The sequence below is a fragment of the Branchiostoma lanceolatum genome, chromosome 7 (genome assembly GCF_035083965.1).
Source record: "Branchiostoma lanceolatum isolate klBraLanc5 chromosome 7, klBraLanc5.hap2, whole genome shotgun sequence".
In the NCBI taxonomy this organism is placed as follows: domain Eukaryota; kingdom Metazoa; phylum Chordata; class Leptocardii; order Amphioxiformes; family Branchiostomatidae; genus Branchiostoma; species Branchiostoma lanceolatum.
The window spans coordinates 3,778,231-3,798,714 of record NC_089728.1 but is presented as its reverse complement, the minus strand read 5'-3'; the positions used below and the strand labels follow the sequence as shown (position 1 = coordinate 3,798,714).

General features: G+C 41.5%; 2 protein-coding genes across 3 annotated transcripts; one reads left to right on the top strand and one right to left on the bottom strand.

Moving 5' to 3' along the window:
- The first annotated feature begins 631 nt into the window (after window positions 1–631).
- LOC136438617 (tumor protein p53-inducible nuclear protein 1-like) lies at window positions 632–13,063 on the top strand. Of its 2 annotated transcripts, none has more exons than XM_066433504.1 (3): window positions 632–689; window positions 9,598–9,760; window positions 11,431–13,063. In XM_066433504.1, the coding sequence occupies exons 2-3, from the start codon at window positions 9,649–9,651 to the stop codon at window positions 11,997–11,999; spliced, it is 681 nt and encodes a 226-aa protein (XP_066289601.1). In that variant the 5' UTR covers window positions 632–689; window positions 9,598–9,648; the 3' UTR covers window positions 12,000–13,063. The 2 variants fall into 2 exon arrangements, with proteins under 2 accessions (XP_066289601.1, XP_066289600.1); XM_066433503.1 differs by lacking the exon at window positions 632–689 and adding an exon at window positions 4,062–4,271.
- Window positions 13,064–15,897: 2,834 nt separating this feature from the next.
- On the bottom strand, window positions 15,898–20,449 carry LOC136438616 (uncharacterized protein F13E9.13, mitochondrial-like). Its single transcript, XM_066433502.1, has 6 exons — window positions 20,283–20,449; window positions 19,571–19,653; window positions 18,815–19,001; window positions 17,204–17,354; window positions 16,432–16,559; window positions 15,898–16,116 (listed from the first exon to the last, which is right to left on the bottom strand). The coding sequence occupies exons 1-6, from the start codon at window positions 20,356–20,358 to the stop codon at window positions 15,917–15,919; spliced, it is 825 nt and encodes a 274-aa protein (XP_066289599.1). The 5' UTR covers window positions 20,359–20,449; the 3' UTR covers window positions 15,898–15,916.
- Between the last annotated feature and the right edge of the window lie 35 nt (window positions 20,450–20,484).

Here is a 20,484-nt window from a genome sequence, read left to right as displayed (position 1 = left end):
GTGCAGCTCCGACAAGGATACCCTTCCCGGGAATCGGTCCGGGGTCTCCCGGATCCAACTAATTGGAAACAGGAGGCTCAACTGCGAAGCCGCTACCAATTGAGCTACAGGAACATCCCATATATCATTGTCATCATTACCTATTTCCCAAAACAGATCTAGAAAATGTTGCGCCCCAAATCCTATAACGTCAATGCAAGGACATAATTCACTTGAAAGTTCATCTGTGTTGGTAGTACTAGAAGTCATTCTGAATGGAGTTTTAAACAAAACACCCAGGGAGGACAAGTGCGGGATTGTTTACTACATTCCGTGTCAAGGCCAGAACATCAGAGACCAGTGCAAAGAAACTTACATTGGATGATTGGAGAGACTGAACGTTCACTCAAGACCCACTTCTACGAACACAAACGTCCGAGCACAACCACTTCTGAAGTGTCTCAACACATACACATTGAGTCACCTGGACATTAACAAGTTAAATCTTGGATACAGAATCAGACCTTTTTGCAAGAGGGATTAAGGAGTCCATCTACATCCGGGCTTTACAACCATCCCTCGACAGAGACGGGGGGCGCCATAGACTTTATGTAACATATGCTCACCGAGTCACGTGTCTCATCTGCATAACGAAGCAGTGGATTGTTCATTCCTTGACAAAGACTGGAGCTGATCAGTCGAAAATTTGGGTAAGTCCAATTTATTGTGTTGGCGTTTACAGTTTAAACTCCATTCAGCAAGGACATAATGTCCTTGGTCAATGGTACAGTTCTGATGACTTACATCAGCTACATTATGTATGACAGGTACGAAGAGGTAACATAACATGACCTATTTACGATCATTTACGTGCAAGACCAGTTTACATCCAGTTTGGGTCACGTCTAGCCTGGAATCCATCCTATTTAGCTTCCAATCCATCCTATTTACCCTAGCTCCGCTGCGCTACCCAAGCACCGCTGCCGGCGGTCCGTGTATTTACCGAAATACACGAAATACACGTCCGAAATACCGAAATACACATGAGGATGGCAGAAATCTACCGAAAGACAGCATGATTTGATGAGATAACATCACAGATTGCTATGTGCCTGCATAAGACAATATAGCCCTGGTGACAAGAAAATGACAGAAAATACTTCGCGATCCCAGCGCGGCCGACCGCCGCCATCTTGTTTTTAGTGGTATCTTTTCTCCGAGTTCCCGGCCTACCCTCACGCTGCTGGGTTTACAGCGGAGATTGGGGCGGAGTCGGTCTTCGGGGGCAGCGTGAGGGTGGGCCGGGAAAGCTTGAGCGCGCGTGCGGCGCTCGGTAGCGCGCCGATACACGGTGTCTGGACTCCCATGGTACAGTCTAGACAATGACGTGACATCATTCACCACCATTTCTCACCACCATTTTGTGTAAATGACTGACAGAAGAAGATACCACTAAAAACAAACATCATGGCGTATGGTAAGAAAGATGGCGGCGACCGGCCGCGATGGGATCACGAAGTATTTTCTGTCATTTTCTTGTCGCCAGGGCTATAGACATATTATCTTATGCCGGCACATAGCAACCTGTGATGTTATCTCATCAAACCATACTGTATTTCGGTATATTTCTGCCATCTTCATGTGTACATGTATTTCGGTATTTCGGACGTGTATTTCGTGTATTTCGGTACATACACGGACCCCTTGGGTAGCGGACGGAAGCTAAATAGGCTGGACTCCAGGCTAGGTCATGTCCACATGTCGCGGTGTATTACTAGTATGCCAAAGCCTGTTCTCATGAGCAATAAAAAAACTTAATAAGTATGATCCTTAGCCATTTCTCTCTATTATACAAAACAATGAAAAAGGTTTACGTCCAGCGACATAACAGAATAAACTCCTGAACCGGTAACAACAAGTTGCACGGAATCGTCATGTATGACGTATTTCATGTGTAATTCGACAGCGCGTAGTTCATCATGTTTTTCTAACTACACGATAGCTAGTATCTTTTAAAAGTAGCTGACGTTAAACCTTTCTTTAATATTCAGACTGTCCATGGTGGTTCTAGGTTTGAAACTCTTGCCAGTTTTAGGAAGGTTTGATATAACCTAGCGACCCCCGCACCGGAGGTTAATTTTTGCACGGCAAAACATACTAAGTAATGGCCATGCGTTTATCACGTGAACGCCACGGTGCGGGGGTCGCTAGGGTGCCGTGTCGTGCATGTCGGGGAAATTCACAGACCAACATTGTTCTCTTCCATCGCGTCAAGCAAGTGGCGGCACAAACATAGTGACTTAACCATCATTTGTCTGTAGACTACTTTGGACAGTTAACACATTGTCCTTACATCAATACTAGATTTATGTTTATTACTTAGAATTCTATGGTTGTAATTTCACCAGCAAAGCCCCGAGAACGCCTGCTCCAAGAAGCTATACTGTATACACGGGAAGGTCTACCCTTGGCTACAGTAGTGGCAAGATACTTGGCTTTGGCCATGGCCTTTGCATACCGGGTCCTTGGGATTGTTGACACCTGTTGCTGGTTTTCTGTGGGACCATTTCTGGTTCACCGATAACTGGCACAGAACTTCTCTCGGACCATGTGTGGCTTGTGACATGGTAGTAAATACTGCTAAACATCGCGTGTTGGTTTGGTGATGACACCCGATTATCTAACTACAGAAAGGGGCATAAGGATCAATTTGAAGGTCATTATTGTTATGACAGCGGAATATGTCATGCATGATTCCACTTTGTCAAGAGAGACTCGATTACTCTCCAAGCAGAGCATGGGTTTCGGCTGGTTTTTGACGTGTTTTTAGGCGTTTTTGTCGGGCTTTCTACTTTGTCATCTTTTTTTGTGGGTTGGCAATACAAAAAAAAGATGACAAAATAGAAAGCCCGACAAAAACGCCTAAAACACGTCAAAAACCAGCCGAAACCCATGCTCTGCTTTGAGAGTAAGACTCGATACCATAAACAGATTTGAATAACGTTCACTATTTTCTAACGTTTATGTGACAGCTCTCACAATGCATTAATAGGTCAATACCTGAAAAAAACTGATACGGAAAGTCTGAAGACCTACGTTTAGTCCCGCCTGATTGTAACAAGATACGATACTAAAGATTTGATAATGTTAGCCTTTACTGCTAAGTAAGTAGAAATTTGAATCTTCTTTTCTATTTCTATTTTGTAGTACGTTACTTTCTATTTCAATGTACGAAAGTCGCTGTACTTTTTGTTGCGTCAATAAAGTTTCTATCTCTAAGTAAGGTCTCTTGCTCGGGTACAGTAACTACAGTCGTTTTCCCTCAAAACCTTCATTGGCGGGTTGTCCTCGTAATGTTCACCCCCTTCCCTACGATCCCCTTAGTCTGTCCCATAGGGCTTCTCTTTCTTGCATCATCGCTTCGAAGGAAGCCTAGCCTGGAGCTTGGAGCAAACATTAGCCAATCACATCAGCCGTTGCATAGAGTTACACCTTTGACCTACTTACGGACGAACCACAAAATGACAAATCCCTGACCCGTGTTCTGACATGCGGGCTATCTCCAAGTAGACGTAGAGAGTGAGTGACTGCCCCGTTTGTTAGCCTGTATTTACACAAGCTCTCGGCTGGAGGTTACTGACCCCCAGCCGGTTACAGGACCGGCTGGCCACTAGGAGCGCGATTCGTCAGGCTACCCCGTTTGTCAAAATATATCAACCAGGTTATGCGCCAAAAACCTGCTTGGAAGTTGGCTTGCTCTAGACCCAACCTCTACTACAAGGCTAGCTTCATGAAATTATATTTTCCTTGAGATGATTTGGCTGGGGGCCCGAGGATTTGTTGTGAGAACGTGTACCGTCTTGGGCAACTGTTTGAACCCGTCTGACCTGGTCTGTGAGAACAATATAATGGGGACGGGAACGTTTTGCAATAGCAGCAGCTGATCATGCATTGAGCACATGGACAGCGGTCAGCTACCTAAAGACATTGACAGGTCTTTTTCCGATACTTTCCTCTGATTGGTCAGTCCAGCCATTTGGCTCCGCCCTCATAAGTCCATATATGGTTTGTGACGTCACTAGCAATCAGCTGATTCTGCAAGCCACAACAAAACTACTGACAGGACGTCAATAGAGCTGCTGCGAAAAATTTCCCCGTGAATTAACCGCCCAAAACGTCGTCAAATTTCGTCTTTGCACACCTTTCTATCTACCTCAAGTTACCAAAACAGCTGCTCTGCCTTACTAAGAATCTGTTGGTGTCACTGTGAGGAGGAATATTCCGTTTTTCAGGTGAGTTCTGTTTCAAGATTCGAACCTTTCACAACCGGCACCTGGATGTGGATTCGGGTGGAATATTCCGTCGGTTGGCGGCGCCCAAAAATCGTTAAAAAATTTTCTGGGGAATCTCCCATATGTGGTTTGAGAGGCGTCAAATAGTACCATTTCATGTAGCTTGATTGTGGGGAGTAAGATTCACGAGAAAACAACCTGGCGCCCAAGCGCTGGCCAGCAAATTTCTGGTTTGTTTGTATGTTTTTTGGCAATTTGCCCTATTTAGTGACGTTACTGATATGGCTTTGCCTTGGAAAGGCCCTGGCCTCCCGTAGCTGCCAGAAAATATATCTGGTTTAAACCCCTGATCGCTTTAGTAGAAGCAGACTGGTTCTAGTTCCCTAGACGAATTGTTTGGTTTAAAAAGGGGGAATCAGTCAACCTTGTTAAATTATGTTGTTGAAAACGGTCGTTATTTTCCCGGCTTGTTCGTTGTTTACATCCGCCCGCGCTTGTTTTTCCCCAGGTTAGTGACCACACAGGGTTAGAACTTTGACCTTCAGCGTCCAGTTGATATGTTGCCCTTGAAAAATGGTGGGCCTTGTTACTAAAATATTACTGTACGCCAGTTCCAGTCCGTTAAAACTGGGTGTGGGCGTTCCGCGCCTTTTTTGGGGCGTACTTACTAAAACAGGATGGTTTAAAACGTCACGCAACCATTTTATTTCCAAGAACTATGTACGATACCATAGTTCACGTAGTCAAGCATACTAAACACATAACTGGAGGGCTGTTGTGTGAACGGATTAGTACATAAATCAAGGTTGTGTCTTGCCCGAGTACGTTGCTACCCTTCTCAAGATGTTGCCCAATCGTTTGTTGTGAAACCCTAGAGCGGTAGGACATTCTTATGCAAATGAGCAGATGATGCAAGGGTTTTGTCAAACATCAACAGCGTTCAGCGTCAGGTCAAGAACCTAGCAACAAGCTGTACCTGAAGCTCTTTCTGTGACGTGACAATATTCGATTGTCCAGGGTGCATAACGATCTGAGTGTTCACCAGCTAATATTCTGTCAAATCAAAGTAAATCTCGCGGGAACAGGTTGTTTACCTGCATGGGAAAAATCTTTTTATAAAATTTTGGTCATATAACCCAAGACCAAATTTTTAATCAAACAAGCAGTTCATCTTATTTGCAGGATCACTCACGAATGTTTTCTCACTCAGACATTTTTGTTGCTGTTGTGTTTGAACTTTACCCTAGATTTGGTGCTCTCCAAGCAGGTTCAGCTCTGGCTTGTTTTGACATATTTTTAGGTGTTCATAATGGGCTCATCGGGCTTTCTATTTTTCGTCAGCCAGCCAAACTGACAACAACTGGTGAAGAAACACCTCAAAAGATGTCAAATACACTCAACAAGCTGTATCCAAACGTCTGCTTGCAGATTTGGAACTATACTGTAGTATACTTGACTAGGGCAAACTGCCCTCCAGGGCGTGTTTTGCATACCATTAGGTCTTCCCCTCTTGGGTATTGACAGGTCCACAGACACAGGTCTGGACTTGCTGTTCTGCAAGGTGTGCCCAGTACAAACTGGGCTTTCTCTAGCATTCAGTTTTAAATAAACAGAATATCCACCCAGCTGGACATGCCTAAACCCTGCTTGTTGCTGCAGTCTGAGGCCCTTTTGTAATCTTGACAGCTGACACTCAGCATACTGTACCTGATATAGCCAGTAAAGCAGGTCAGCATACTGAAGGTAAACAGTGATAGCCAGTGGCACCCAGCAACTCGCTGTCAATCACCACTAGCCCCGCCCACAGAGACTCACCAGCCCCAAAATAGAACAAGTACTGTAAAAGAAAAAATGTTTGCAGAGATCTAATTTCACAAAAATGGAGCGTTTGCAGTGGTTTTACATTTGTTGTTGAAAAGAAAGGGTTACACGGGCAGAAAACATAACAAAATTTTTTGCAGTGGTTTAAAAGAGGTCACTGCAGAAACTATAAACATAAAACAACCACAAACATTTCCTATTTTACAGTAGGTCCCCTTGCTCTCCAAGCAGAGGTTGGATGGGGAGATCATTATCTTCTTCTAAGAATGTTGACACTAATGCTGTATCTGGTTAAAGCTAGATAAATACACAACTTTTTGGCCCATATTTTTGCGAGCTACGAGGTAACTACGCCCTAAATTCCAAAGTTTGGGTGGGACACTCTACTCTACAATTGAAATTTGGCCTTGGGGTTCTTTACATGACAAGTGAGTGGAAAATTGGAATGACAACTTTTCCCACCGCCTCTACCAGCTGTTCTAACATTATGTAGTTAAACTGATTCTTTGCTGCCTTTTCCCACTCAACCTATAGACTCCATTTCAGGACCTGGGAACAAGACTGAGAGAAGATATTGAAATAAATGATCTAGCGCCAAAAAAAAAAGAATTTAGATTTTTCAATAATCTCATAAATGTTAAAGTTAGACTTAATGGAAAGAAAATATGGTATGTCAGTGCATCGTTTTTTTTTCATCGGAAAACATTTGGTTGTCTGTCATGGATAATTATTGCATTCATTAACTGCTGTCATAATGGTCATAGGGCTTATGATTGGTCCATTTAGCACAGCTGAGCTGGAGTTCTTTTTGCCGTAAATTCACTTATATTTTCCGAGGACTTAATTTTACGGTAGGAACCGAGGGAAGAAAAGATGGTCATACATTGAAGATGCATATTCGCTGTGTCATGAATTCACAGTGGAGAAGTCACAGCAAAACACCGAAAATAAAACCACTGCAAACATTTAAAGATTTACAGTATTACCCCTGCAATAATGAAATTGTTTCTTATAATCATAGGCATTACTACCAGGTTAGCATTCCTGGACTCTCTTCCTAGTTAATAAGGTCACAGTTTTCTTGAGCTTGTGTTGATGTAATGGTGAGACTATTACGATTATCATAAACCATTTTCATATTTTTTGTCAGCTCAATACATTGGGGCCTTTTTGCATCATAAAATGTGATAGATCACTTCATATATCAATGTATGAATAATGACGTGTTTGCGTGCAGAATCTAGTCTCTACCAGACTAACCATGCCGGCTATAGGGAGAATATTTGCCAGGGGACGTCTTTGGCCATCAAGGGTTTCATTCATATTGGACCCTCTCTCCGTAGCCAACTCCCTTCATACAATTCACTCTATTTGGAGAATTTCTGCTATTTTCCCAGCGATCCGCGGAGCCTGGTAGAGGCTATGCAGAATTTTCCACAGACAACTCTGTATTATAGGATGTAGCCCCAGGTGTTTATTTGGCCGCCCAATGAGGCATGGTACTGGGGAAATGGGAATATAGATAAGCTGCTTTTTTGGTTGACTTGTGTATCTGTCATTTGTAAAGCAGGACTACAACCAACTGCACACATCTAGTGTGAAAATATCATCGATACAGAAATTTTCATTGACGTGTTTCGGCCTCAGGGGGATATTGTCAGAATTTCATGACACTTACAAAATCATTTAGCATGTACATACAATCAAACCTCTGCAAGTGACCACCTCTACACCATCGGCCATTGTGACCACTTTTCGATGGTCCCAAGCTTAGATAATTTCCCTCCATCCATAATATTGACACAAGCATTAAGACCGCCTGTCCACATAGACCAGATTTTCTCAGTTAGGAGTGGTCTTCTTGGGCAGTTTTGACTAGCTGTAAAAAAATATCTGCTACTCATGTTGTTGCAAAACAGAAATAAAAGACAAGGACTGTGACAGATGGTCTAGAGGACTTACTTCCATTGTTGTTTTACAGCCCTGGGAATGAGAGTACTCTTGTTCCCAAGGGCTATTTGTGATACAGGTTGTTGCCAGATCATGTGATCAAAATTTTGGTTAGTTCAATACATGTTCAAAAATAAAACCTCTACAATAACATTCATAAACCTTAGGAGTTTTGGTTGTGATCATAGTAGTCAGCGGCCAATATATTACGCTAACTAAGAGATAGTCATACATACCTATTTGTCCTCTGAGATTTCTGGTATACATGTACTATAATTATCGACATGGAGCTGCACAGTATCCCTGTAAGGCCATGCAAATTTTATAACCTGTTTAACAGATTGTTATGATAGAAGTTATAGATCAGGAGAATTATTCCTGCAATGCATTTGCACTGTGGCCTGGGTACCATCCTTTGTTATTATCGCGGGCTCCATCTTTTTTGCTCCATCGTTTAAAAATGATAAAGGAGGCAAATAGATTTACACTGGTCTGTTAAAAGAAAAATGTTTTAAAAAGCATCAAGGATAAGGAAAGAATGGTAGCTATGCAAATTGATAAAAGTTTTTAAAAAATTATGTGTTATATCTGTTACACATCTAAGTAATTAGATTTACGTGGCTTAGGCCGAATATACATGTTTTGTTTTGATCTCTTGTAAAGCATATAATCCAATAGGTAGTAGGCTTTAGAAGGTTGTTTGCCAAGAATCCACTCCAAGTATATATATATATAGCTGTACCAAAAGCAAAACAGTTCAAGGCCTGAGCTTACCGAGGTAACGATCTGCCAGAGCATGCAATATTTAAAGCCCTCCCCAAGGATAAATTTCCCAGAAGGTTTCGGATGATATTTCAGCAGCCATATTTGTTCAAGCTTCAACCAATCAGGGGTTGGTGTGAAGAGTGTTGCCTTGACCAGGTGTTACATCATCCAGATCTTTACATGTATTGGCAGGGAGTGGCTAGGCATACCAAATGGTATTGTAGGTATGTTGTGCAATCAGATGCAATCACTCCAGGTCTTTTGTTGGTCACAGTTTGTCATAAACAACTCCACAGATGCAACAGCTGTGGATTTTCATTTGGTTTGAAAGTTACTGCTGGTCCAAGTGGAGAATATCAGTAAGGGCACTAATCTAGAAAAGTACATTTTTTGTTAGGGTTACTCATCGTCAGTCATGATATGCTTGATCTTTAATTAATTTAAGCAATAGGATCTTTTGTATTATGAAATAAGCAAAATGTAAAGCATTTACCATATCATGGACTCCATGTAAAAATATAGTCTATATGCTGTGCCTTTTTGTTTGGGAATTCGAAGGTGTGTAACTACATGATAATAGAGTGACAGGAAGATGACGCAAAGGTCAGACCTAGAGTGGCAGAAAGAACAGGTCAGAGGTGGTAGAATTTGTCATCAATCAGACTTTATTTTTGGAATCTTATGCATAGTTTTGTTTGTCAATGAGTACTATGGAATAATCAATACCAGTACTTACAATTCATTACTAATCATCAACCGTTGACTTCATGTTCCTGTTTCTCTTTCCCAGGTTCTGATATTCTGCATTGTGTGAGTTTAAGTACAAGTTAGCTGTGCCAAGATGTTCAACGCTGTGACGAGCCTACTGTTCGGTGCCAGTGAGGAGGAGATCGGTGCCTGCGACCTGCGGACCTCCACACTGGATGATGACTGGGTGCTAGTTGAACTACCTGGTTAGTACTGTTTACACATTTCACAAAAAAAAACCTCAGATGCTTTCATTTGAGGTAAAGATGGGTTGAGGTTTTGTGTGCATGAAAATCTGCATATGAAAAACTGGCACCTGAAAAATCTACAGGTCAATTAGATAATTCCCAAGGGATTTTATAACAGATGAAAAATCATATCACAGCGTCACATTTTCTGACACATTTTAGGGACTTCATTTTGTTCATGCACAAATTGTTCACGTGCAGAAAATTGGTTCACAGAGACTGAGCATCAAAACCGATACAATACTAGTGATCATATAATAATATCCAATACAAGAATCGTTGCATACCTGGGATATGCAATTACCAAAAGCTACAATGTACTTATCTGACTCCCTTATTACATAAGCTAATGACCCCTTGCCAGCCGCAACATTGGTCTAATGAAATTGGTTTCACAAAATGGAAAATATTGCTGGTTGATGAAAATGTGTCAAAAGAAACAAGTTCATGACTACATGAAAATGAAATATTCATACATTCATTTGTTGGGTGTAATTGTCTACAACAAGCTGTGGTGATGATTGTAGCAAATTTTAATGGTGGTAGAAAAACTAAATGTTGTGTATCCAACTACGGTCTGGAAAAAAACTAGGGTCAGTGAGTAGGTACTTGTAGCGATTCTTTAGATTTTAGTGATCCAGCAAATACAGTGTAAAAATGTAAAACTGAAATACATCAGGACACATATTTTCAATATCATTTCATGTTACACAGATCAAGGACATTATGCAGAGATATACATTATAGTACAAGCACAATGTTCCTTTGCAGCAGAAATTAGGAGAAATGTTTGAAAACAATAATTAATCCACAGCATTTTCATCACTCAGATATCCCTTGCTAGCAGCCGACACAAAAATGGCTACAATTGGCAGGTTTTTGCTAGACTCGGTCGGGAACCGGAAACACAACATTTTTTCTCTCAGGCCTTAGCATGTTTAATTGACCCTGTGGTGTTATTACACCAAATTGGAACTGTTTGATTGTTAGACAAGATAAGACAGCATTCATATTCATGCAATTATTTGAACTTCAGTACACAAATATTTACATTACAGACTTAAGTGCTGATGATGATTAAATTGCTAATGCATTATTTACAAAAGACACAGTGGCACAAAACCATATCTACTGTCTTAACTGCAACAGCTTCAGGAAGGTTGTATAATCAAATTTGCTGCCATATAAAAAACAGTCTTTGTCATGACTCCAATTATCAATGTTTTAATTCTGATGGCTTTTTACTGTAAAAAATGACTAACTACAATCACTGAAAAGTTTCTGTATTAAAGCAACAAATTTAGTGTTTCCTTTGTATGACTAAAATTCTCCTTTTCCATTGCAGAGCCTCGCCCATGCCCTATACAATATACCTTAGGAGGCTCTGCTAAATCGGGCTTTTTTGGGTGTAGCCTCTAATTAGCTGTCGGCCAATCAGAAATTGCCTAAATATTTTATTGTAGTCGATTCTCAACGTTAGCTCCACAAGGTACTAGTATATTGTATCAGCCACAGGCAAGGCTCTGCATAGGTGAATCAAATGACAGATCTTTTACATTTATATTGAGTTGGTGCAAGTTTTATTATTTCTGAACAAGTTTCAAACTATTGTCTTCTCTCTGCTGCAGCGGGCATGAATATACAACAAATGGAGAAGGAGACGGAGGCCCTGAGTCAATCATCGCCCGGCGAGGTCCCGGCGACTTCAACCACCCCGGTTCGCATTCCCGAAAACCATCCCGTGGAAGAGAGCTGGTTTGTCACCCCGCCTCCGTGCTTCACCGCCGGCGGCCAATCTCCCGTAGCCATGGAAACCAACCCCATGGAGAACTTGCTCATAGAGCACCCGAGCATGTCGGTCTACGTCCAACGGCCGTCCCGCAATAGCTCGGGGGAAACGACGGAATCTAGTAGTGACTCTAGCGGACCACGGCAGCAGCAGAGGAGAGACGTGGTGCACAGGCCGCCGCAGAGGGCCGCCGCCATCGCGGCCAGGGTGGGCATCGTCGAGCAGGCCAAGATGAAGCGGCACGCTCAGCGGGTCCAGGAGCGCCACGAGAAGAAGGCGTACAGCAAGACCAACCTGCAGCGGGCCAACCTGACCAGCTGCCGTCCGATCCGGGCTTCCCACCACAACCGCAACCGGGGGCTGATGTGCAAGCAGCCGCGCGGCCGCGTCAACAAGGGCAGGTGCTAAAGTCTGTGCCTTGGGCTCTGCTGAAGCGATTATCATCTGTTTCTTCAGTTTGAGCCTGTTTCTCAAGAGTGTGATTGGCTTCGGCCCAGGCCCAGTGTAGCCTAGTATTTGTTTTCATCTATCATAAACCATCCATCTGAATTTTAAACTGTTATAGTTTCCCACTGTAAGTAATAATTGTTGAACATGATGATGTATGTCTAGGAAAAGCAGTGCATCAGTCTGGCAGTTGTGTGGAGCAGTTTGTGTGATGCATGTCTAAGCAGAGACTTATCATAAACAAGATACAAACAATCCTCGAAAAAACAGTGTGTGCACAAATGTTCTGTTATATACCAACAAATTCGGGCTCTCAGGGAAAATGAAAATAACTTTGAACATCTCATTTATTTCTCAATTTTTGTTGCCCTATGTTAAGGGTGGAACTGACAGTTTATATAATTACGTTTACTGTTATGTATAACCATGTATGTATGTATTTCAAAACCCTGTATGATAACTAGTGTGATTGTATAGTGTTATTTGTGACAAATTTCAAACATAACAACTTTACCACTAATGCCCTCAGCAAAAACAACAACTTAGATCACAAGGGCTTTATTTGGTGACACTAGAAACTATTTGTACAGTTCATAATTCACCTGTTGGACCAATTGCACATATGGTAGTAGCTGTAATATATTCCGGGTGTGAATTCTACCTCCACCTCATTCAATATTGAAAATTGTAAAAAAAAATTATTCTATGGTTACATCTCTGGTAGATGGTACACAAGTTGTGATGTGTGGGTAGACATATTTAACCATAGCTATGCAAAGGTATATATATCTGGTCTATTTATGATGGCGTGAATGAGCTGATTGTTAACCCCTTAGGTGTGTTAACCCTTGACACAACCATTTGTTCTCACTGCATTATTAAGTGGAATTGAATGTTTAGGTGCAGGCATGGTGTGTATGTGTTTTATGAACAAGAAACTTTCCCCCCCTCAAGTTGCAAGCTGAAGTTATTGAAGAAGATAAACCTTTCCAATAAAAAGATGACATGGTGCTATGTTAAAACAAGTCTCCTGGCAGCTGATTGACAATTTGTGGACTTGTTAAAGGTGAGAAACATTGGAAACATGACCTGTGCATCGCGGTGATGTTTATCAGTAGAAAAAGCATGAAGATGTTTGCATCAGTGTTCGTTTCCGGTGTTTCTTTGCCTGACAAATGTTGAAAATGGCAGTCTGACCATAGCCACACTTCCACACCACTCTGCAGGTCACTCTTATTTAATTTGTTCTCGGATTAAAAAAAAAAATGCTTACTAGCTGGAGAAACGTGCCTGATGACCATGTTTATGCCGTGGTGCACTCCGTTTTATGGAGTGAATATAGCTGTTTTTCTCTCCACTCTTATGATGTCCACGCTATATTTTCACCTTAAAATGTTTGAGAAAGGAAATACATTCATAAGGCCTTATAGAATCAAAAAGCTAAATTCTTCACCAGCTTGACATTGCATCTTTCAGAAAAGCTTTGTCTGCATATGGAGATGATAGTGATGATGGTGGTTTGGCTGTGGTCATATTGTCACCATAGTTGGAGGTAACGTATTTAATCACTGGGCTGAAAATGTGCACATATGCAAAAGTAAAGGTCATTTGTGCAACTTACACCAAATTGATGATAAGAACAGATAAAACTGCTTGCACAAGGATGATACCATTACACATCCTTGATAAGGGTTTGTCTGATTGACATCCTTTGTTGGACCTAATCTCTGCAACCCAGTGCTCACATCTGCCTCAGATAAGTAATATATTTCCTAGCGAGTTAGTTCTGACTGAAAGATGTCTCAACCCCCCCAAATTTGAAACTTGAACTTCATAAAAAGTGATTTAAGGCTTCCCAGCACTAAAAAATATATATATGTATATATATAATCAAGCTTGCAGAGAAAATGCTGTATACAGATTTGACTCAAACAAAAAAAAGAACATCTGAAGGTCAAATGCTGACGGTTTGAATACATTAAGCATCTCTATGACTAACTACCGTAAATGCATTTACTTTTGTGGTGGTTTTATTTTGCGGTAGGAGGAAAATAGAGGTTTCCACAGCTGAAACAATTCTGTAGTCCAGTAGTCATACAAGGGAGACATTTGCAGTCAAGGTTCACCGCAAAAAAAAACACCGCAAAAGTTTCAAGACTTACAGTACATCCTTGTTATACTTAGCCTCTTTCTAAATGTCAGATAAAGTTAATTTTAATGACAAAGCTGTGAGGTGACCACAGCATGTAATTCTAATTTCTCATCACTTTGCTGAGAGCATACAATATTACTCAAGCATCTCTACAAGCTACAGAAACGTGTAGTCCTGTGTACATATATTGTACATGTTATCAGCATATTCTGAAGTTTGTAGATGGCATAGGCTTCTAATTGATGTAGATTATACAGTGTTCTTACTGTTGAAAAAGTTGAGGATTGTGAAACATTTAGCTGTAACAGAGATGTGAAGGAATTACTCCTAAGGAGTAGGTAAGAAATGGTGTGGTGGTTTGGTAACGAGTTGATGGCCATGGAGAGTGGGAAAGATTTTTTTCTTGGAAAAGACTTTAACTAATGGCATAGGAAAAGGTTTTAATTTGAAACTTGTAACTGTATTGAAGTATTCAATGATAGAAAGTATTGAACTTAAAATACATGATCAAACATGATAGGAGTGATGTAATAGCAATAACAGTAATCTTGTCTTGAACCCAGGCTTTTTAAGCTTCACCTTACAGTATCTCATGTTGGTAAAGAAAACAAAAATTACATTTTAGAGCACAGAAAAGGTAATATGGTGTAAGTGTGGTACCTTTTGCTGCTTGTTAGCAAAATGGTACGTTTAATACTTGCAGAATCTGGTGTAAGTTGGTTTCATGAAAATGAAGACATCTATTTCTCTTCACGTCCTTTTTGTGACTCTTTATTGTCTGCCTGGTCCTTTACATGGCATTACAGGGGTGAAGAAGTAGCAAAATCTGAATCCTTCTAAAATCAATGATGCTGCTTAGTTTGACAGTTGATGGTACTCCATTACAGAAGAGATGGACCAACTTGGTAATTTTTCTAAACGATGAAACAGGATATCATACACTCATTATTCGTAAAATAGATATTCTGTGATATTTACATTATTCTCAACTTTGATATCTAATGCAGGACTTTCAGGATTCTTTAAAAACTGAAAGGGATGTACAAATTGACTTTGCTCTGCAACTATAAGTCTGATACATTCTTGTTGTAAAAATTGTTGTATTGGTCCACATTAATGCATCAGCATCACTTTCAAAGTCTTAATTGATTCATCTCCTAAATTAAGCAAAGGGGATCTTTCATCCAATAACAGCAACTTGCACTTGGTATAAATCAATCTCTTAAAATGCATTTAACACACTTGTATATCTGCACAAGGACATTATATAATGTCCTTGATCTGCATGGTTGAAATATGATGTTGAAAATAACTGTCCTGATGCGTTTCAATTTTGCATTGTTAAACAGTGTTGGATCATTTCTGCCAAAATGATTTTAAAAAACAGCACGAATCCCTTCCTGCCGACCCTATGATTTTCAGGACCGCTATCGGAACCACAGTAATGATTTTCCTATGCCTTAGGCCACACCAATTTAATTTCTTGGTTAACAAATTTTTTTGTAAATTTTAGCACAAGGACATCATTAAAACAGAAGGCTGGGGTGAAAACATGCACCTGACCCTGTTCACTCCCTGAAACTGTGTGCACCAAAGTACAGACTTTCCTCTGAGATTCTGTTTTCATGTTGATTTTGGAATTTAGCAGTTTTTCAAAAAATCTGTTAACCAAGAAATTAAATTGGTGTGTCTTCAGCTGGCAATTTTGACCTGTTCCGCTGAGCTGTCACCTGAGTTTTTGTCTCAGAGTGGACAGCCTATCCATGAACCTGTCCACTCTGTCCAGGTCCACCTCATTCTGCCAACGCCCATTTTTCTTGAAGTAGGACCCGACTATCAGTCCGTTGGCCCTGAGATATGTCGGGAGGTTCTCTGTGCTGACTCCAGACCCCACCAGCACTGGAATGTCCACAGCCTGCTGAACCTCTGTGGGGCACAGGGACAAAAACAGCAGTAGGAGTACTGAGTAATCTCAGTCCATTACTGTGACATGACTGGACACATGGTCCTTAAAAAGTAGCCTTTGCTTTTTCGTACAACCTTGCCTCCCAAAAGGGCGATTACTTGCAGCTTTGAACTGGTTTTGTAAGAGGATTTAACGCAGAACTTGCTTTTAACGTAGCTGGTAGAGGCCATGCCGACGAAAGTAGAAACCTCAGCCCTGCTGCACAAAACCTTCCCAAGATATATTGTATAGGCCGCAGGAAAGGCTCTGCTTTGGAAAACGCAAGAGAAAATCACCTTTGAGTTCCTTGCTGTCCACTGGTCTGCCCGTCTCTGTGCCTGTGACTATGACACCATCAGATAGGAAGAACTCTGCTGCGCGTGCTGTGTCAGCAATGCTCACATCTGCAGTTATGGCATGGGAGCTACAGAATAGGAAAGAACAAGAAATTAAAGATTTCATACGAGGACCTACATGAAACATTCAGAGCCTTTGTGAATTTCTTAATGCCATAACCCTAATCATCACAGATGTTAGTGATCCTCTTTTTCTTCCCTTCATCAATTCCAGCTATCTCCCTCCCATAAGGAGTCATTTCTCTGGTGGTCAGCTGGCCAGCTATCCATGGTGTATACTATACCACATTACTTTCAGGAAGGGGGTGTGGGTCTGTAATGCTGCAGTACCTAAACATACTGCTAGGGGACCAAAATTGCAATGTTTTTAAAGGACCTCAATAACTACCCATATACAAATCCACCAAAAGGATCTTGAGTTATAGCTGCAAACACACATACACAACCAAAAACAATACCCCTCTTGGAGGTGAACCTGCTTCCTGGAGGATATGAACCCCAGACATCCATATGACACCCCCCATCTAGCCTCTACTAGGCTCCAGACATGGCTGGAAACTGACGTGGCAAACTGTATCTATTGGGTGACCAACTCCTCTGGTATGTTATCTGTCTATTTGGCCAATTTCTACTCTTTCCAGCCACATCTGGAGCCTGGTAGATACACCCTACCTCATCCACCTACAGCCTGTTGAAAAGGACACCTGCCCACCTGTGTTTCTTCTTGATGTCAGTAAAGACCATGATGCTGTCTGCACCAATCATTGTCCTGTACCGCAGCAGGTCACCAGCACAGCTGTTTAAAAACCCCTCGTCTGCTACATGGGAGAACACAAACCCTTCCACACGCACAAAGTCCAGACCTGCGGGGAACACAATGGACAGATCGTCTACTTAGCATGTTAGGCCACAGCATGTTAGTTTTATGTGCAGCATGTTATTTTTCTTTTTGAAAAAATGCTAGATTGGAAAATCAACATGAAAACAGAATCTCAGAGGAAAGTTTGTACTTTGGTGCACACAATTTCAGGGAGTGAACAGGGTCAGGTACAAGTTTTCACCCCAGTCTTCTGTTTTAATGATGTCCTTGTGCTAAATTAAAAAAAAAAAATGTTATCCAAGAAATTAAATTGGTGTGGCCTTACAGACTGATTACAACAAGTGTATCATTGAATAGAGCTCCCATCACTACAACACAACAAGGGTGGCCCATAATCTCATAATAGCTCCCCTTTCTTCACTCTTAGTGGTCAAAGCAACAGCTGCATTTGGGCAAAGGGATTAACACAGAAATGGTCAAGGCTTAAAAGATTATGACATTTTGAACACAAGAGCATTATACAAGTTAATAAATTGCTTTTTTTGTTATTCATAGTTGATATCCACACATGCTGATAATTGTTATACTTCAGGTAGGTAGGCAGTTTCCATGGTGAGGTGCTGAGGCATTGTTACGAATCTTATGAGTATTTTATGAAAAAAGGCTTGAAGCACTTTGCAAAAACATACATAGTTACGCATCTTAATGAAAAATGCATGAAGCAAGTTTTGTGAAAACATACAAATCTTATGAAAAATGCATGGAGCACTATTCAAACTGTACATATCTTATGAAAACAGACACTTAATATGCCCACTACTACATTGGGAGAAATGTTTCTACACAAAATATTTTGACACTTAAGCATTGAACAAAGATGATAGTCTGTGAGCTACTCTTATGCTTCATTTCGGCAGATAACACCTTCTTTTCCTGACATTTCAGCTGAACAACACCATCTTCGATATCCCGCATGCATTACATTTTGTCGCATGACCCAGGCAGCAGTTGGTCATTTGGGATAAAAAGCATCTGTTTTTCATAAGTTTTGTACGTTTTCTAATAGTGCTTTGTGGATTTTTAAAAAAAATCATACGTTTTTCATAAAAATGTAGGAATGCTTAGGCACCCCTGGTGCTGGAGGTACCTCCAATTTCCTGTTAGTTAGTTCAAATCCTCCGACACCATTATTGATGTATAGGGCAGTGCCCATCTCCGTTTCATAGCCCTGGGCCACACTGTGTTGCAATCACTGTAGCAGGGGGCTAGTCCACTGACAGTGAAGTGTGTTTAACTTCCATACTGTTTCAGAAGTATGTACCATTTTTATAAAGTCTTTGGTATGACTCCATGCGCCTCTTGTCCAGAGGTGTCCTACCTGGGGCTTGAACCCCAGTCCTTCTGTTCCAAGTAATTTGAACCAGATGTGGTGAGAGGCAGAAGGCGCAGACCACTACACCACAGGGACACCCCTGTTGAGCTGATAAAACTAGAGACCGTTACCTGCAGCAAGAGCTACAGCCAGAGCCTGTTTGTTGGCCGCTGACAGAACCTGCACGCCGCACGGTACACGCGGACACACTCGCCGGACCTCTCGGCACACCGCTGTCATGGTAGCCGTCACCTCGGGGCCAACATCACCGCCCAACAAGTATGGCACGTCGTGCATGTTTTCAACCATCACAGCATCCTGACAGAACAATACAGGGACAAACCGTTAGAGAACTTTGCTGTGAACATTGAGAAAGTACCTTATTGCAAGATCTGAATGATTCCGGATCTCAAATAATGTGCTATGTGAGAATTCAAGCGACCACTAAAGGTTCACAAATACTTTACCTACAACGCTTAACGTTGAATTAGTGTGGGCCGGCTACGATTAACAGTGAATTAGAATTGCTTGCTTGCTATGCAGACCCTCTCCCATAGCTTGACGCATTAATGGTATAACTTTATATGGTGATGACTACATGATATGTGTGCTGCTTCACAATTGAGATGAACATCATTTCACATACATATACAGTTCTGTAAACGCAGCAATGTTTGTGATGGTCTTATGTTCGCAGTTTTCGCGGCGATCGTTTCACCGCAAACTTAAAACCACCGCAAACATATTTGTCCAATACTGTAGCAGTATGTGACTATAGCGCTGCCGCAAACTTAAAACGACCGCAAACACTCCATTTTCGCCTCAGCGCAAAATAAAAACCATGCAAACTTAAATGCATTTACAGTATTTGACAATCATTTCTTTACCAATCCTGCTCTCTTGTATATCTCTGCCTCTTGACAGGCCTTGTCAATCAGCTGACCAACAGTTGCACTGCTTCTTGGTGTCCCTGAACATGGATGAAATATAAGTATTAAAGAAACATGACAAAGGCTACTCTCAAAATTCTGATTCACCGTTAATCGTAGACCACCTGCTCTAATTTAAGGTTAGATGGTGTTGTTAAATTCTTCGTGAAGCGTAACTGGTTGCCTTCATTTTACGTAACACTTGATTCTTTATCCTGAATATCATTTTTGACAAATTATTCGTATCACGAAGTTGAATGCCAGATTGCTCAAAGTTCACAACGGAGCAAATGTCGTGACGATGTTCGCAGTCTAGTTTTGCCAGACGCCACAGGATTCCCCAGACTTTTGCAAGAACAAGTTAATTAACTGTTAAGCCTTGTCAGTCCTCCTGAATTTATCGTTAAGCATTGTTGTCGACCCTCCAAGATTTACTGTTAAGAGTTGCCAACATCCCCCCATGCAGACCCTCTATTTTGTATGACCCCCTTTGCTCCAAATAACACCCCCAACAAGTTTCCATCTGCAAACATGTCATTCTTTGACTATTGACTTTATCATTATCCGTGGAGAGAAACATATCACTGACGTCCATAACTCCAAATTTACTAGTAGCCACACAAACTGTGTTCGATCGCCCAGTGTTAACTTATAGCAGTGGAATTTGTACCTGGTAGTGCCCCTACATGAACCATGCCGATGGCGGCCGCCTGCAGCCGCCCAAACACCTTCTGGAACCGCTGCATCTCCCTCAGCCCTAGCTGTACGATGGCCACCCAGGTCTGAAGATGATGACAAAAACACACCCGGCCACGCTCAGGTCGTTACGTGGACGACAACTGGAGGGATTCACTAATGAAGCGTTTAAAAGT

Bases quoted from the DNA above. Each gene is read 5' to 3' on its own strand.
- LOC136438617 (XM_066433504.1), top strand. From the start codon at position 9,649: ATGTTCAACGCTGTGACGAGCCTACTGTTCGGTGCCAGTGAGGAGGAG. The intron at 9,761-11,430 runs GTTAGTACTGTT...TCTCTGCTGCAG, and splicing joins GGTGCTAGTTGAACTACCTG to CGGGCATGAATATACAACAA.
- LOC136438616 (XM_066433502.1), bottom strand. From the start codon at position 20,358: ATGCAGCGGTTCCAGAAGGTGTTTGGGCGGCTGCAGGCGGCCGCCATC. The intron at 16,560-17,203 runs GTGGGCAGGTGT...CCTATTCTGTAG, and splicing joins GACATCAAGAAGAAACACAG to CTCCCATGCCATAACTGCAG. The intron at 16,117-16,431 runs GTGATTTTCTCT...TGTGCCCCACAG, and splicing joins GGACAGCAAGGAACTCAAAG to AGGTTCAGCAGGCTGTGGAC.